This window comes from Mastigoproctus giganteus, chromosome 7 (assembly GCF_048544385.1).
Source record: "Mastigoproctus giganteus isolate SK-2022 chromosome 7, ASM4854438v1, whole genome shotgun sequence".
NCBI lineage: Eukaryota > Metazoa > Arthropoda > Arachnida > Uropygi > Thelyphonidae > Mastigoproctus > Mastigoproctus giganteus.
The window spans coordinates 2,866,602-2,885,272 of NC_143581.1; the positions used below are offsets into that span (position 1 = coordinate 2,866,602).

Consider the following 18,671-nt stretch of genomic DNA (forward strand, 5'->3'; position numbering starts at 1 on the left):
AAAGGAAATAACCACGAACCCAAAAATGAACAAATCGATGATAATAGATTTAATATTGAATTCTTAAGGAAGAAGAGTATTGCGGTTCTCTACAGAAGAAGACTAAATCACGAATTAGATGACGGCTTATAAGCACTTAAAAACACAGTAACGAAGATCGCAGTATTGGACAGAATGGATAAAAAGACATCAAGTACCTGGATGAATTCAGAGTTAAAAGAATTGATAAAGGAAAAAATGAGGCATGGGATAGAACCTGCGCAGAATAAATGGCCAGATAGGATATGATAGATCTGCTGCAGCGTGGAAGGTGCTGAAGAGCTTGCGACAATCACATAAACAAAAGGCTAATCTGGGTGTAATAAAATTAGAAGAATGGTGTATATATTATGAAGAGCTACTGATTGAGAACAGGGAAGAAGTTGGAGACAACGAAGTTGAGACTTCCTGGATAGGAGAAGAAGTAAGGATTAGCTTTGAGGAAGTTGAAATAGAAGAAAAAAATTGAAAGGCACTTGGACCTGGAGGAACATGGAGCTGCTAAAATACGGAGGAGGAAAAATCATCTCACTGCTTACGAGACTATTTAACAAATTATGTAAAGGAGAAGAAATGCCATCAGAGATGACACTGGGATACATCACTTCTATGTTTAAGAAAGGGGATAGAAGAAATTGCTCAATCTATAGAGGAATCTGTGTTTTTAAGGCAATTGCAAAGCTTATTAGTGGGATACGGAATAAACTAGAGAAAGAAATAAGGATTTCTGAGGAGCAGTATGGATTTACAGCTGGACGGTCCTGTATTGACCATTTATTCACGGTCAAACAGATTCTGGAAGAATGACAAGCTACTGGACAGGATATAGGATTAGTGTTTATTGACTTGGATAAAGCTTATGACAGTGTTCCAAGAAAGATGCTGTGGAGTGCCATGAGAAAAATATCAATACAACAACCACTGATTGACATAATTAAAAAAATATACAAAAATAACACTTGCTGCATTAAAGTTGGGCAGAAATATCAAGGAAATTCAAAACATCAAAAATCTTGCTAGAGGGGTGCTGTTTATCTCCCACGTTATTCAAGTTGTACCTGGAAGTGGCTCTGGAGGCTTGGTCCCAAAGATGCAGGCCAATGGGATTATGTGTGGCTCAAAACATCTACCTTTCAAACCTTTTGTTCGCAGATGAGCAGATACTGATTGCGCAGGATGCGGAGGCTGCTATCTATATGTGCAAAAAGCTATTGGAACAATATGGAGGATGAGGTTTGACTTGACAATAAATTTTAATACGATGGATATATGAATTGAACAGGGGACATTTTGAGTGAACAGAAAATGTGAAGCAGTTTAAATATCTAGTGGCTATTGTGCAGATGGATGGTTCATCTGAAGATGAGATTATAAGGAGAATTAATGAGGGAAGAAAGGTCTTGGGAATGTTGAATCCAATATTATGGAGCAATAACATTCTCCCAAAAAAACAAACGATTACTATATAATGCAATTTTTCAGAGTATCCTACTATATGGATCTGAGATTTGGACCTTAAACGAAAGGCAAAGGAAGAAATTGCTAGCTGTCGAGATGAACTTTTAGAGATCAGCCCGAAGATCTAAATTAGAAAGCGTTAGAAATGAAGACATAAGAAAAGCAATGGACGCTCAAATAAGCATCATAACAAAATAGAACAAAAAAAATTAGAATCGTATGAACACGTTATGAGAAGAGAATTGGAGAAGAGAGGCTACCTAAAAAAACAATGGAACGGACACCCCCTAGAAGGAAGAGGAGAGGAAGACCTAGAAGAACATGAATGGGGGGAGTGAGGGCGGTTATGGAAAAGAAGAAATTGAAGAATGGAGACTGGGAGGACAGAAAAGAGTGGAGGAACAAAATTAAATTATAAAAAAAAAAAAGTTAGGTCGAGGATAACTGTTGATACAACGGAGAAATCCAAGAAGGAGACTCGCTGTTAATCATTTGGAACCACCGAAGAGCAGCAATCCTGTCCGATTACTTTTTGCGGGATTAAAGTAGAGTCGGGAGAGCGAGATTTCGACTGATGTTATCTGGTTGTACGTTAAACACGATATCAGCAACTCGCCACCCCTTGTAACACCGACTACACCGAAAACCTTGCGAGTCTCGTGCCAAAAATAGGCCAAAGACACTAGGCCATGCTTCCGGTTGTCACGTTTCCGGCAGGGTGGAGAAAATAAATGCATCTGCTGGATGCGAATGAGTCAATGTGCCGACAGTGGGATGGGATGGAAGAGAGAGATCGTAGATAATATCTTGAGGGAGGGGGAAGCGCTTGGGGGAACACGTTTACAGTCCAGAGAGAAAAGAGCAAACTGCTGTTGGAAGAGGGCCTTGGGGTTCCTAAATATGTCTCGATTGATCAAATGAACTGTCCCAAATCGATTCTTAGCGACACGAGCGCTGCATGCATCCTCCCCGCGTCCTCCCTCTCGTATTCGTAACGTTATACCCGTCTCTGGAAGCGCAGAGCGAGGTGTGCAAAGTATGCGCGCGTACAAAGTGTTTATTGGTTTCGTATAGGGGTGTGTAAGCTGACCGCGCACCGGATGCATCGCAGCGAGTCCATGTTAGGGTAAAGGACGCGGGCGGGTATTTTTGGCCGTAATTTCCTGCCTTTCCGAGCACACCTCTTTATAAGCTCTCATTAAAATCTTCCTATATCACCGCCTGGTAATTAGTTTCCGAGCGAAAGAAGGCGGGCGCTTCCGAAACCTTACCCGCTTGACACGAGCGCACAAAAAACCCTGTCAGACGGTGACATGTCGGCGACAACGGCACAAGAGCGAGCTGCCGACGTCACTTTCGTGAGGAGCATTTATCGCTCGCAGATTTATGGCAAAACTGTACATTCCTCTTCTCCTGCGACCGATCTTCTATCCCAGTCGATCCTCCTGTGAAAGCGATGACCTCTCACCTCATTCCGTTTATTAAGTTCAGATAATATTTCGACAATGGACTTGGGCAGGACACATAGCTCGAAGACACAATGACAGATGGACTAAGAAAGCAACAGAATGGCACCCAAGTGGAGATAAAAATATTCAACAGTTCATGGGCAGTAAATGGATGGCCATTATACAAAACAGAAGGAACAGGAAAGTTGCTGGAGAGGCCTTCATCCTGAAGTGGATTGAAAATGGATGATGATGATGATGATGATGAGTACTTTGACAAATGTATTTCGTCTAATGAATTTGTGGTTTCTTCAGTATCAATTCTGTGGTCCTCTAATTGTCCTCTTATTGGAAACAACTAAACTGTTGACCGTTTGGTTGTTTCCAATAAGCGTCTCAGGGGCAACGATATTTTATCTCTGTAAACTGTGTGTTTTCTGCTGTCGGATTTTCTATTTGAGGGATGAAGAACTGAAAACGAGATACAAGAGAAACAAAATCCATCACGATGCCTTCGTACGAACGGATAATTGGCGTCTGTAACTGAGTGTGGCTGATAATTTTGTTTCTCCCGCGACCTCTAGAGTCCCTATTCGTAATTAACAGCCTTCAGTGCGTAGCAACCTCCCTACTCTGACTCAGTCGCGCAGAAAAACTCCTCCAAGGCTATTGGAGCCAGCGCAGATTGCTTAAACAAGTAGCTCGTGACCTCGCGTGCTGGTAGAATCCCCATTATGAAAACAAACGCGCATTGTACGCGGACAGAATGAATCTAATTTTGTTTGAAAATCTGTTTCAGTTGAATCTGTTTCAAGAAAATCAGAAACAGCAAATTTCGGAACCATCCCAATCTTGAATAAACTCTGTTTCAGAGATATTCATTCTTTATTCGGGGAGGGGGGTGGGGAAAACATTTATTTCACTTCTCTTCCGCGGGCCAAGTACATTAACCAAATTCCTTACAATACGTGCGGTCTCCACTATGCCAAACGCACAATAAGGGACCTTTCTTTTAAACAATCGCGATCCTTTCTTTTCCCTCAATAAAAAGTCCTTTCATAAAACGCCAGACTATGCAGACCCACGTGACCAACTCGACGAAGAGCTGCTATCCATTGGACTGGTATCCAATGGCAACAGAGGCCATTCTATTGAGCCCAAATATTTCTTAGCCTACTATATACGGAGGCAGCTTCAATTGGCTGCTAAATCCAGGAGATCTTAAAGAGAAGGTAATTTAGAATTGGGCGATCACGAGGAAGCAAAGAACGCACTTGGAACCACTTCAAAAATTGACATTCAACGCGCCAAGTTCTCATTAACACAATGAGTGGAAACCATAATATCAGGCTTGACGGGGTGCTGTCGTATTGGATGTGTCACGGGGCGAGAGTGCAGATTCCAATCTGCCCGTTGAAACTTCGCTGCACGGGCCTGTGAAGTACATCACGCTTGAAGGGCTGTATTAGGCAGTGCAATTCCTACACAGTGATAATCCCCTTGATGTTTTCCACAATCGTGAAAAGTATGCATCTTTGTTACTACGAATGTCAAGGCACTCTTGCAGCCTTTATTGCAGATTGACTTCTTTGCAAAGCGGTATTCTTTGCCTATTTGTACATAAGATACAGGCCCGTGGTTTTGGTTTTCCAACAAGAGTTTCAGCCAAAGAAGCGTCTACATGCCATGTGTCGAGCTTGCCGAACCATTTCCAAATGCAAAGAAGGGGTGAAAACGGTTTGCAATGGATGTATGCCTCTTGGTGTATGCATCTTTCTTTCAGATAACCTACTTTTATATCCGTCATGGAACTTTTTTTCATTCATTATTCATTATTATTAGCCACATGGTGCAAGGAAGCCTAAGGCTTATGCTGCACCAGCCAAAAAAAAAATTCCCAAGTCACCCAGAGGGAGAGAGAGTCAAACATAGAAGGGAATCACCAAGAAACAGAAGAATGATGATATCCAGCTCAGGACCCTGGGTGTGCCAAGCCCATACTCACCAGATGTGAGCCCCTGGGGTTCAAATAGTTATTCTGGCATTATCCACGCGCTCCTGGGTGGGACTTAATACTTCAACAATGGCAGGATCGTTGTCCCGTGATATCTAAGGGCGTTGTTACTTTCAGATTCATTCCTCACTTTCTGTTGTTTTATAGCGTTCCGTGCAAACCTAGTTTCCCTACGCGTTTGATTCTCATCGGGCATGGCTCCATGCGGGCCAAGCTTGTTTCTTTCCACCCTTTTGATACTTCACTCTCTGTGTGGACAACTTGAAGGCTGGGAATATGTCCTGTATTATAACTGTCCCTACTATCAAGACCTTCTTCATTCGCTGGCTGCCTCTTGTAATCTCTTCTCTTCTGGTTAAGAGGTTGAACTTGTACAGTCCAAAGATGCCTTCAATTAATTTAAAACCTTTTTGCTGACAAGACCTTTTCTAGACTATGTGCACTACTGTCTTTTGCTGCCTCTATTTCTGCGTCTGATAGTAGTTCTCCATGGCGCCTATGATGTTCAACACTACAACTTAGATTCACACCGAATAGCCAGTATAACATATTCTAACTCTGTCCCTTTTAATTTTCTTTCCTGCCTTCGTATTCATACTTTTTTTTTATTTATTGTACTATGCGGTCCCAGCCCGATTTTTCGGCAACCCTACAATCTTTTTACAGTATGGCACCACTAATAATGTTATCTCAGATTCCATATTAGAGGTTCAATTCGTTTTCAATGTAATGTCCATATCACAATGCAATACCATGAAGGTATCTGACACTATAAAGTCCCAACATAAGGGTGTGATGATCTCTGAGGATCCAATTCATAGATCAACTACGAAGATTCAAAATGAGGAGAAGTCCAATCCAGGAAGTAGATGTCTAAACCAGGAATTATGATCACAGTGAAGTCAACTTTCGCCAGACTTGAGCAGCCTCAACAGCATAGCAGTTAACAGTAAATGGGAATGCCTCAATCTTCGCATACAGTCCCTGGAACCAGAATACCACCACAATATCACATATCATCCATTGAGGAAGTAACCGCAATGCCATCCAACAAGCTCATTGTGGTAGTCTAACCCTCCACAGGAGTCCCAATTTCTCCCTGCCCGAAAAGCGGAACGGTTTTAGCCTTATTCCAGAGGTGGAATTTTGCTGATGTCTGGGTTTGGACTCCCTGGGTATGGAATTGCTGGCATGCGCTGGCCTTTTACATTACCAGTGGATGCGGAAGTGTTTTTTAAATATTTTTTTTAAAGAATGATCCAAACACGCTTTCAGTATTGTCTATTTTGTGTTCCACCACGATTCACGCGTAGTTGTGGTCTATCTCCTCCTGGTGTAGATGGGCATTGGGCAGGCTTTCCAGCTGATCGTCTTTCTGGTAGGAAAGTGGCTAGAAACAACTAAACAACATAACAGCACACTGCACAAACATAACATTACACGCACGCATTTCTGGTCGTTTTACTGAGTAATTTAGCACCACAGTGTACCACGGCGGAATTGAACTAACGTTCTGGTGTCCCCGTACGTAGGCTACTATATATAGTATGTCTGCATTTCTAGTCCCTCGAATGCATTAAAACTTTTTAATTTGTTAATTTACTTAATTCTTGGACGTCTCTTTGCGGCAAACCGTAATACCGCGACACTCTTTCCAAATAATTGTCCTACAGTATTAAATGATATTATAATATTTTTATAATGTGTTTATGTAATAAATGAATGTTTATTAGACATTCGCGGGAGTGTTTCTAGTTGTTTCTGCAAAGTTTGTATCAATTTAAATGCAAATAAAGTGAAAGTTCTAATTTTGGTGTGTTGCTGGAGGGGTAACTGGCTTCGCGTTTATCAAGTCATGCGCGGTTTCCGGCCGGGGATTTTAGTTTTTACGCAAACAGCGCACATCTGTGCAATGAGCACCAGTAATTCTCTCGAACGTTGTGTGTGAAAAGGGGGTTTTGGCACAATTTCAAGAAACTGGATGGCGAAACTCGCATTAGAAATCGCATCTGGATCGCTCTGTTCTCTTCTACAATTACTGGAAATAAAATTCAACGAGAGAACATCAAAGGAATGCTGTCCTTGTTGCACGTCATGTATAAATGGAGTGGCTTTGATTCCTTTTAGGGGAAGGAAAGGGACTCTTTTATCGATTTCTTTCATATTGTGGCCGAGTTAGACGGTCTCAGGCGAGAGTTCTTTTTTTTTTTTTTTTTTAATTTTTATCGCACAAATGGTCAGTTAAGCCAATATAGCCTTAGTTGCTGATGCTCTTAAAACCCTACTCTACAACAACAAAATCTTCCATAACTTCCAGAATGTACATTAATTTTTTTTCAACATTTGCTTCAATTTCTTTAACGTGTACTGTAATTGTTTTCAAATCCACCTACTCAATATTGCGATTTGAAAGGAGCAATTGAGCAAAAGGAGTTGCCCATAAATATTTTATGCGATTTCCTCTGTTAAGTATTTCATTGTCAGTTAAATAAAAGGAACTATTTGAACTTTTTTGGATCTTTGAATACGAGTACTTAATATTTATTCGTATTAAATAATCACATTCACACGGGATGTGAAAATCGAGATTTACGGATAATAGAAGGAAACAGCATATAAACCAGAAACTAGTATAACTGTGGATAGAAGAAGCCAGTAGAGAGAAGAAATTGGGCAACGTTCCTTGAAGTAAACATCAAAACGGAGTTATATTGGAATCCATCGATACAAATGAGGAATAGTTTATTAAAGTCATAAATAAGCAAACACGATCAGACAATATACCACTCATTATAGATATATATTTGATAAGTGCGTAGAACCGGGCTTTTATCTACCAGAGTGGACTGAACACGCGGTCGCACTCATGCCAAAAATAACACCCCCAAAAGAAATGAATGATACCAGACTAATATCAATTAGTAATTCGTTCCAAAAATCTTGGAAAAAGCATTAAAATTATTAGAGAGCAAACTGTGAATCTGCTCGCAACATTTAAAACGATACAGATGTCACCCATTAACAGGCCACAGTTGGATGTGATGTTTCTGGATGTGTTCGCAGCTTATGACAACGTTAATACTGTCGTCATTGGCAAATTCTTAGGGAATATTTTCATATTAAAGGAAATCGGCGAAATACAACCGTCAATAGCATTTCGGAGATTTAGGGAATTTAGAATCATTTCTCCTGAATCCAAAAATGCTCTGATAATTATGTCTAAGGGTTTGTTTACCTCCTTTGCTGCCTCCCTTAATGCAATTGGATAGATCCCATCCATCCTCCCAGGTGCCTTTTTATGTTTAACATCAACAATTTCTTTTCGAGTTTCTTCTCAGTTATCACAAAATCATTTAGCTCCCTGTTCGAGTTTATTCTGGCATCCCCATCCCCAAAAGAATTCCTCACTTGTGAATGTAGATGCGAAATACCTATTTAGCCTGTCAGAAACTTGAGCAGGGTCATCAACAATTAACTCATCGACTTCAAGTGGCCCAATGTGATTCAACACCTTCCTTTTACTGTTAATAGAAGTCTTTTTATTGCTTTTCTTGGGATTCTTTGCCAGAGACTTCAGGACGTTAATCAGCCTTCGCCTGCCTAACGTCCTTTGTGACTTGATTCCAGACTAGTTTATATCTACCGTAAGGTTCTGTATCACCTGGTAACTTATATGCATCTTATGCATTTTTCTTCTCTGCCACGAGTCTCATCTGGCATCCATTTAGGCGAGTACCTTGAACAGTATTTCTTAGTTGGTATGAAAAGCCTACTTCCAAGATTACGTCCTTGAATGCTTCCCATTTAGAATTCAACGTTGGTAACATCATCAGTTGGTCCCACCGTATAGAATTTAAATACCGTCTCAGACCACCGTAGTCGCCTTTACGAAAGCAAAAACCCTTCCCTTTACTCTTGATGGTAGTTACCTCTTTGAGTACATCCCACTTGAGCCCACTATGATCACTGCCACCTAGTGGTTCCTTTATCTACAGATTTTTAATGCATGAAGAATCACTACTGATAATCAGATCAAGAGTATTACTCCCTCTAGTTGCCTCCCGAACATGCTGCTGTAGAAAACAATCATCCAATAAATCCACAAAAGCTTTGCTAGTGTGCGAGTGACCAAAATACAAATTTCAGATTCAACATCTGAGAAATCAAAATCCCCCATTATGGCACTCTGATTTTCTGGCCCACTCTAATAGCTGTTTGGTATACTACTCATTAGAGTCGTTAGGCCTATAACATGCTCTTACTCTCATTTTTGTTTTTCCAGTGCTTACGTCACACCAAGCTGACTCAATAGTGCTCTGGCCCCCTCGTGTGATTGAAAGCTCTGCATTAGATTTATGTTTATTATCTAGTAGCGCAACCCATCCCCTCGTGTCCTGTCTGTCCTTTTGTCCTTTCTGCACACATCATTGTATCCCCCATATTCGCAGCATCTCTTATGTCTAAGTGGTACCACGTCTCTGGTGTCCCCACAATATTTCATGATGACCCAGAGCCGGGCTTGAAATCCCCGACATCTTACTTTCCAAGTTGTTCCGTATTCTAATAGAAGCAGTGCAAGAATCACTTTCATCTCTGCTGCGGTTCTAGTTAATCTATTAATCTGGGAACCCCCCCCCCCACCAAGCTATTAGTTTTCCGATCCACTTAACATTGCCTAGATGGAATCAGCGAATGCCCCTGCACCCGTTTTATTTAAGTGTGTCCCATTCTGTAAAAATAGTCCCTCCTGTTAACACGCACAGGCCACGCTGAGAAAAATTCAGTCCCCATGAGCCTCGCACATTCTCTCCAGGGTCGAATTGTTTCACAATGCTCTTAACACCTCTCTGTATGTGATGACACTCATCTAAAAGTTTTATGTTATTCGTATAAACGTAGAGATCAGAAGGCACTTCAAGAGGAGGCAGACCAAACATCCAGAAACGTGGAACACTACTTTAGACAATTAAATCTAAAAATCAACATACAAAAGCTAGCGCTAATAACATACATAAATTAAGAAGCCTTAAGAAACCTTTCAAGAAACAATGAGTAGAGAACTTGTTCGTAGGGTTCTTTACCATAAGGTCTAGCCCTTATTTGGGACTCTGAACTTTTTATCAACTAGCGTAGAGAGGAATTAGAGAGAAATTATAGAAAGAAAGTTTAATGAGCACAATCGGTACAGAGGGGGGGTATACTTAAAGAAATATAAATTTATTAGCATATTATTAAACATATAAGCAAAAATTGTAAGCATTTATGATGCACTCTCTCAGTCTATGGGTGTGCTGGGCTGATGTTTTAATAAACAGATAAAATAAACATTTTCATCCATTTTTTCATTTCAATCACGCAAAGAACTTTTATGGGCTTTTTTCACTCCATGGCTAAGTTAGTCAGTTTCAGACGAGGATAGCGAGGTTCCCCTCAACCGGAAACTCGGGTCATTCGTCCAGCGAAACAGGCAAACCGACCAGAGAACACACGCAATTTATGGATGTAATACACACGAGTAGTAATTCTTGGGTAGTCCAAATATGACAGCTTTAGCCAGTCAAGCTTTCCAGAGTATTCACTAATGAAAATTTTTTTTCCATTCATTTTCTAGTTTTTATTTTGGAATTTTGTTATTAATTAACTTAATTAGTTAACTTTATTCTGTTAACTTAAAAATTTAAGATTAAAAGTTTTTAGTTTTTCACTGACTGGTCGGTGTCGTCAACAGTATTATTCCCAGGGAAAGCAATATTTGTGAGATCGTGATATGTTAAATAATAAAAAGGTCCCGAGGAGGAACCTTGGAAGACACCAGTAAAGAATGCAAAACAGAAACACTGCATATTTTATTTGATAAGTTATAGCCGTTACACAGTCTATGATATAGTTCAAAAGGGGATTACTGAAGCCATACAAAACAAAAGATTTTGTTTTAATAAGAAGGCATGATTGATAAATTGATAAATAATCAAATAGAAAATACTGAAAATCTCTGGAGAGATCGATATAAATGACACAAACCAATTTCCTTTATTCAGTATGCTTCAAAACAATAACTAGTCATTTTACAAAGTTTTTAACTCAAAAGTCTAGAAATTATTCGAAGTCATTTATCAGAAAGCAAAAAAAATTAAACGTAATAAATAAACAAAATTGGAAATATCAAAAAAATAGCCCTCAGTTTGTCATTAATAAATGCTTATTCTGCGAAGATGGACTCTACACCAAACCTGCAAATTTGTGATACATTCAACTTAGCCAAATTAATGTGGATCAGAAAATTTTCTGGTTTAAGAATGAGGGACATCTCCGACTTCCGATCGATTTGTTAAATGTCCCCACGCTCTTCCAAGATGCGATGTCATCTTCACACCGTTTGTTCTTGGAGAAGCGTGATCGGTTCTCCAGTTCTCACTATAGCATCATTTAATGGGAAATTCATTAAGAACGCATTGGTATCGGGTTTCCACTGGGAACGACCTCTGTTGGTGTGTAATGAAAACATTTCCCCGGAAAGACGTTTGCGCATTTACGGATGTGGGAACAGACATTAATGCGGGATGGCCTGTTGATGGAGAAAATGTCTGCAGACGCGCGCGTTAATAATTCAGATGTCACGTGCCCCACTTAGTGCTGACAAAAGTGTGCCGCGAATAAATAACATCACCACGCTTGAAAAGGCTCAAAAACCGGAGAGGGGGCGTAGGGGAAGGAATAAAAAAAAGTCAGGGTCCTTCGCGGGCGTCACGAGTTGGCTGGTTGTGCCGCTAACGAAACGCGATGGACTCGCTCTGCACAGAGAAAAGTTTACGTACGTCGGTGTAGCGTGATGTAAACATTGTTACCATGGTTATCTGCATCCATTTCCCCTCCTCCCGGGGCACCTAATTTATTTCAGTCCGGGCACAGTCATGGATATGTCAATATTTACACTTGTTAGCATCCCTGCCACGTATAAATAGAGCCATCTCGCATCTGTGGGTTAAAACCTCACTTACCTTTCTCTCGCATGCCCCCTAATGCGACAGAAACACCAGGCATTTCAGGTCACTAGGGGCAGACAGCACAATGAAGCTGTATTTACTACTCACCATTCCGAAGGAAGGGAGGTAATATCTCTGGAATCACCGATCAGAAAGATTATGATCATCTTAAAAATAATCGAATAAGAAAATGAAAAGATTTCTGATGATCTAGAAGAAGGCCCCATTGACATTACGCTTTCGTGTTATGATTATCCTCAGATGGATGTTTTAAGATTGTGCACTTGGTGGACAATTTATTAGGATATCCTAGACCAATCGAGAAAATCACGCCAATGTGACCAGTGCCGGATTTAGGAGGTCTGTGGCCTTGACGCACATATTTTCGGAGGCCCTTCTGTTATATTTTCAACGGTCATAGGCTGGCAGAGTAAAATGGAGGTGGCTATTGAAAATTCTCATAAAATTTCCAGAAAACAGGAAATGACGTCACAGCACTATTTTGGCATATTAAGTTTTTGTTTCTGGGCCCACACTGCCTATTGAAATTGCCCAAAATCTCAAAGAAACGAGATGAATCAGCAGAACTCGTTCTCCCCATCCCCCAACTTCTAAGACAAATTCCTCACATTTTCTATCATTCATCAAGGTATACGGATGATACCCTTTCCGTCTCCCGGCAAGGTAACTTGACCTCTTGTATCATTATGACCTCCGTGGGCCACTAATTTCTTGTTCCGAAATCCCTTCCCCCCAATCGGACATGGGGTTAGTGGGAGGGAGCGCCGCATAAAGAAGCCATCCTCGGCTGTGTTTGCTATTAATATCTACGGTCGTTGTGTCCTTTGATGTCGGCGGGTCATATATCTCGAGATCCATTAGCGGTTTTTATAGGGAGCTGTGACGGAAGAGTCAGCGGCGGCAGGTCTAGGGTGTCTCTGAGAAAGGTACGCCAGTTATTCCAGCGGATCTGACAGGGCAGGCAATCGGAGAAAGAAATAATGACGGCAGAGAATGTTTACTATTGTCTGTCCCTTATGCTTTCTAAGGGTCGCAATCCCCTTGAAATGATGCGAGCAGCGATAGGGCCGTACCACTGGGGAAGTAAGCCGATCGACCCTCATCTCTAACTTCTTACTTCATGAAAGCACTCAACCAACCCAAAATCCTAAATTCTGCACATTGTTTCACAAACTTGTCACAGTATTTTGAGAAAGTTTGTAACTTTTTTCCCCCCAATTTAAGTAATATCTTTTAATTACAGTTTCCTAAGATTTATCATCCATTTTAGCCGACCGGGCTAGCCGAGTGGGTAAAATACCTGCCCGGCAACCCAAAGGTCGCGGGTTCGATTCTCGCCTCGGGCTTGGATCAAAGTACTGCAAAAACCTTGGGAGGTGCAATATGGCCACAGAAGCCGATGCGCCAACAACTACCAAATCAAAAAAAAAAAAAAAAAATCATCCATTTTTTGACAAGATACGGTGCAGTGCTGCTGCTACTACCAAATGAACAGAATCTGAACGGCTCCTGTTGACTCAATGAGATTTAAGCCTGGGGACTTCGATGGCCACTCCATTTTGGGCATATTTTCCCCTCTAACAAATTTTCCATCATTTGTCCTTTTTGGGGAATACTATTATCATCCATTGGAAGGAACTGGGGAGGAGAGGCTAGTTACAACCTCGTAAAAGTCTGAAAAATGGGTCAAGGATTGCGCCACTGTATCTTATTTACTGTTGTGCAACTGCTAGTCTATATCGAGATCAAAATTATTGACCAACCTTGTTCCAGATCCTCAGAATGTTAAAATTTGATCCTCACAAAATGGTGAGAATCAAATTTCAATCGTCTGTTCGGTGAACAAGAGAGGGAATGGATTAGATTAAATTCCTCGTGCAGGGTAGTGCGCGGTTGGGTACTTTTCTATGCCTACTTCATGATCCAAAATTATACGTACCGTATATGTTCCTCGTTCCATAGACCTTTCTTCTGTACACAGATATTTTTTCCCTAAATTCGATTGTCTCAACTTTTATTAATTTAACTGCTGAGAAACTGCCCGGATGGGATCGCAATTGCGTGTCTACACTGTTCACCACATGTTGAGTAGATTATTTATTTATCAGTTTGTTACAAATCTTCCAAAAGTCTTAGCGGGTAGGACAGTTGGTATTATTAACGTTCCCCACACTGGATGGAAAAGATCTGAGTTAGAATCTCATCAATGGCGCGAGGAAATTTTATGGGTCAATATCACCACGTGGCCGAGTTAGTCGGTCTTGGACTAAGGCAGTCTGCTGTTTTTATTCTTCTGAAACTCGGGCTTTTCATCCAGCAAATCGACTACAGAATACACGGAGTTTACATCATATACAACCCAACAAGAACAACATCTTCCAAAGCACTTTCCGACAATTATTAATTAATCTCATTAAACACCAAACCAACTAATTAATGTACAGCGCAAATTTCGCTCTTAGAGTTCAGTGTGCATTAAGCGCCAACTACGGTGCTTATAAACTAAGCCTTTCTGCCAGCGGAGCCCATTTCCATGGCTCCTATGGTTATTCGAGAACGCAACCTCATTTATTGATGTCTATAAATTTCGTGAATTTTCTGGTCAGTTTGTCTGTTTTGTTGGACGAAAAACACGAGTTTTTTCAGTGAGATAAAAACAGTGGTATCCTGTCTTGAGACCGAGTAACTCAACTTTTCTTCTGAGTAAAAAAAAGCCCAATAAAGGTTCCCCACATCATTGATGGAATTGTCAATGATGTGGGGAACTGTGGTACGTATGAGGGCCATTTTCGTGGCACTGTTAGTATCCACAATTGTCATTTGCGCAAAGGGTTAACGTCGTGAATTAGGTATGTGTGTGAAGTGCCAAACCAACTCAGTCTAGGATGCGTCAGTATATTAAGTCTGCAACTTTCCTCATCTTTCTCTATTCTCAGAATATGCAGAATCGTGAGCATTAAAAAAATAAATCTTGCCAAGAAAGAAAGATCTCTTTTAAGGAAATGAAAGGAACAGAGGCGTGTTATTAACCCTGCTGGCATCAAAACAAACACTGGATGGTTGTCGAAAACAGGTCAGAAGAGGAACTAAAAGGAACCAAAATCGTACCCATATAAATCATTTAAAGAAGGGGGGTTCGTTTGAAAGTTGTTAACTGCACCCTAACCATAAACGATTATACTTTGAACCACGGATTATATGAATTTGATATGATCGAAGTAGTTATTTGCATTTTTGTTTCAGCACAGCTACCTGTTGCTTTGGGGGTGAAGTCTTCGCATTTAAAGTCCATCCCCAGTTTCCTCCCCCATAACCATCGAGTCTCAGAGGTGTGCATTCCACACTTTTTCGTATCGCGATGGAATTATACGCAAAGGTCGAACAGGGCGCTAATTCTAGAGTGCGAGAACTTATGCCAGGTATTTCGCTGCAATGCCAAAAACAGAAATGTGCAAAAGTTGCATATTTCCAGCCCGCTTCGTTCTTTGGGGGTTGCCAAGGCCTCCCCTGACGAATTAAGATATTTCGTGGGACAATGGACACGCGCGCCCGGCAGCTCGACGAGCGAACAGATGCTAATATTAAATCGGCTCTGTGGGGTTAAACGCTGCGGATGTGGAGACAGCGGCTGAGGATCATCGCTGTCGAAACTAAGCAGCGTGGATGATTGGTAGTTTAATCACGTGCGTGTCGTCCTTCAGAGTGTGGTTACACGAAGATGCTAGCAAAAAGAGAAACGCCTTTTTTACAGGTCTTGCTGAAGCACCATTTGTGTAGGTTGTTAAAAGAGTAAGCTGGATATGACACCAAACACCCCCTGTTGTAAAGCAAATCATCACGAGTTACTCCAGTCAAATAAATAAATGCCATTTCCTCGCAAAGGAGAAGTATTTTGTAACTAGTGCTACTACAAGCAAATCCACTTGATAGCTTCGTGGTTAACTGGTTGTCTTTGCCTATCGGCCCTCGAGTGTTGTCCAGTGGATGTAATCACTGTCTTCCCAAGCCGGGTTTGAAATGGTTGAGTTAGTCGGTGTCGGGCGAAGGGTCGCATGGTTTTTCATCCAGCAAATGGAAGCAACTGAAGAATGCTCGCAATTACACACACGTGTTCATGCTTTCTGGCCTTAGCTGCTTTTGAGCATAACACACACCTCGTCCGCATTGCAGTTTCCGGTTTGTATTGCTGAGATGATTGGTTTTGGCTACAAGCCATGTTTATGGTTCTCAAGTACTGTTTTGTGTACAGAAGGATTATAAAGATACTTGGCTGTTTCATGGTCGAATATGTCGACAACTACTGTTGATACTTATGATATTTTATACAGCTTGTCGAAACCAAGGGCTCAGGAATGTGGTAGTCTCAGCCTTTACCACAGGGGTCCATTTACACTCTAAAAAGGAACCTTGGAACAAAACCATTTAAGGTTTTGTTCCAAGGTCATTTTTAGATGCACTCAATTCCTTATTTCAAGGGAAGTTGCATTCGGTGGGTTGGAGTTTTGTCTTATCAAATACGCTTCTTGTCCAAGTTACTTGAGAAGAATTCTTCGAATATCACTGGATGAATTCTGGACACTTGAACTTTATTGGTTTACTTCAGTAACCTCAGGGGATCAATGAATTCCTGTGAGGTGCAGAATTCGGCACTTTTCAGAATACGATTAGATGAGCTGCAGTAAACCAACGGTCCAAGCCCTGACTTCGGAAAGCAGCTTCATATCACGAACAAACCTTCCTCCTCCTCCGAACTTCATTGAGGGCGCAGTAAATTAGGGGAAATGCAAATTTTTCTCCTTCTAAATACGAGAAATTTCAGTAAATTTGCAACAACAGCTCTGATTCTCATTCAAATTTTGAGAAATTATTTTGGATATTCTTAGAGATCTTCGCACCAAAATTTCACGCTGATAGGTCCCCCTCCCCCCGCTACATCCTTTTTGCACCCGTTAACTCATCCCTCCGCCCCAAAGAAAAGGAAATGTTCTTGTTTATACTTCGAAACTTAAAACTTATTCTATTGTTGGCTCTGGACGATGAACCAGAATCTCGTTGTGGGCCCCGTTCACTCACCAAGGCCTTAGCCAATGTAAAACCCCTTTCATTGTTGCTCTGAAGGGTACATTGTACATATCGCTTTTGTATAAATAAAGATTATAGAGACAAGATCGGAGGAATTTACAATAAATCTTGAAATGCAATCGTTAATCGTATTTAGCGGTCAGATGGACTTGAACAGGGTCCACTCAAAGAGCGTGTGCCACTGCACTGCACCTGACCACTGGGTTACTTCTGTATGAATCTTACCTCGAGGCTAGCTATCACATGGTGGTGTTAGAAGTTTTAACCCTTGCGTTATGTGACTTTTTCTCTGGGGGCTTCAAAATAAGCTTTACAAGTGTTTTCTTCTGTTTGTGGTTCAGCAATTGTGAATCTGTAGCTCGTCAGAATCGGTTGCAACCACTGAGTACTCTTTTTTTTTTTTTTTTTTTTTTTAATAAACTGAAGCATGGTCTTATGTTTGGAACGGTTTTTTGCTCACCAAAGTTGAGTAAGAGGAAATTGGTGCTTACCTGTTAGGCTCGGGTCGAGGTGGTTGACGATCAGCGGCTGACCGAATTCCCCCGTGGACGGCGACAAGCTGGGCACGGAGCTGGGACTGCTGGCCGGACTAACGGACGGCTGCCTGTAGTACTGAGCACCGCAAAAGTTTGCCCACCCTTGAACGGCTACGGATGAGGTGTCCGCGTTGTTCGCTCCCACGGAGGTGGGCGGAGGGTAGAGAGGTGCGGCTTGGTTGCAAGCGAATCCACCGTAGTCGGCGGCGTTGTGTGACGCACCGAAACGTCCTTCGCACGGAGTGCAGTCGGGCAGGTACGGATGTCCGTTGCCCACCCCTGTGGCGGCCATTGCTGGGTCGCCACACCCGACTTGGTTGCTGTAACCGTAGTTCCAACGGGCGACGGACGGGGTCGGATCCGAAGAGGTCAACAGGACTTGAGAGTCCGGTAGGAACTGCTGCACACCCGCGACGGAGCTGGCTCCGGACGGGGGCACGGACGGGATGATGTCGGTGCCGCAGGTGACGTTGGGACTCTGCTGAGTGACCATGTCGTAATGAGGCGCCACCAGGGAGGTTCCGTAGTAGGAGGCGTACGGCTTCGGCATCTGGTATTTCCGACGGAATCCGCGAGGTCGACGTCGGAAGGAACCTTCGTTGAACATCACTTCGCACGCAGGGTCGACGGTCCAGTAGTGACCTTTGCCAGGTCGGCCGAGTCCTTTCGGCAACTTGATGAAGCATTCGTTGAGGGAGAGGTTGTGGCGGACGGAATTCTTCCAGCCCTGGTAGGGGCCCCGGAAGAAGGGGAACTGGGTCTGCAGGAACTGGTAGATCTCGTTCAGGGTCAGCCGCTTCACCGGAGAGCTCTGGATCGCCATGAAGATGAGGGAGATGTACGAGTAGGGGGGCTTCTCCTGCCGACGTGCACCCCACTTCTTTGGACCTTCGCTCTTCGCACTCGTGTCCGGAGATTCTTTATTCGCGCGGTCCGCGGTGTCAGACGACGCACTGAAGACGATGGCGGAGGTCTCTCCACGTGCCACGTCGGGTTTCTCGTCGTCCGCCGACGCAAACCCCGAAGGTTCGATTTTCATGTTCGTGCCGGGCCACAGCGGGTGCGAATGTCCTCGGAGGAAACCCCTAAG

At 42.2% G+C, this 18,671-nt stretch overlaps 1 protein-coding gene across 1 annotated transcript; it reads right to left on the reverse strand.

Moving 5' to 3' along the window:
* Positions 1-17,654: 17,654 nt before the first annotated feature.
* On the reverse strand, positions 17,655-18,464 carry LOC150082435 (forkhead box protein F1-like; the record flags this gene model as incomplete). Its single annotated transcript, XM_090377747.1, has 1 exon — positions 17,655-18,464. A coding segment is annotated over exon 1 (750 nt), but the record flags the coding sequence as incomplete, so codon positions are not given.
* Between the last annotated feature and the right edge of the window lie 207 nt (positions 18,465-18,671).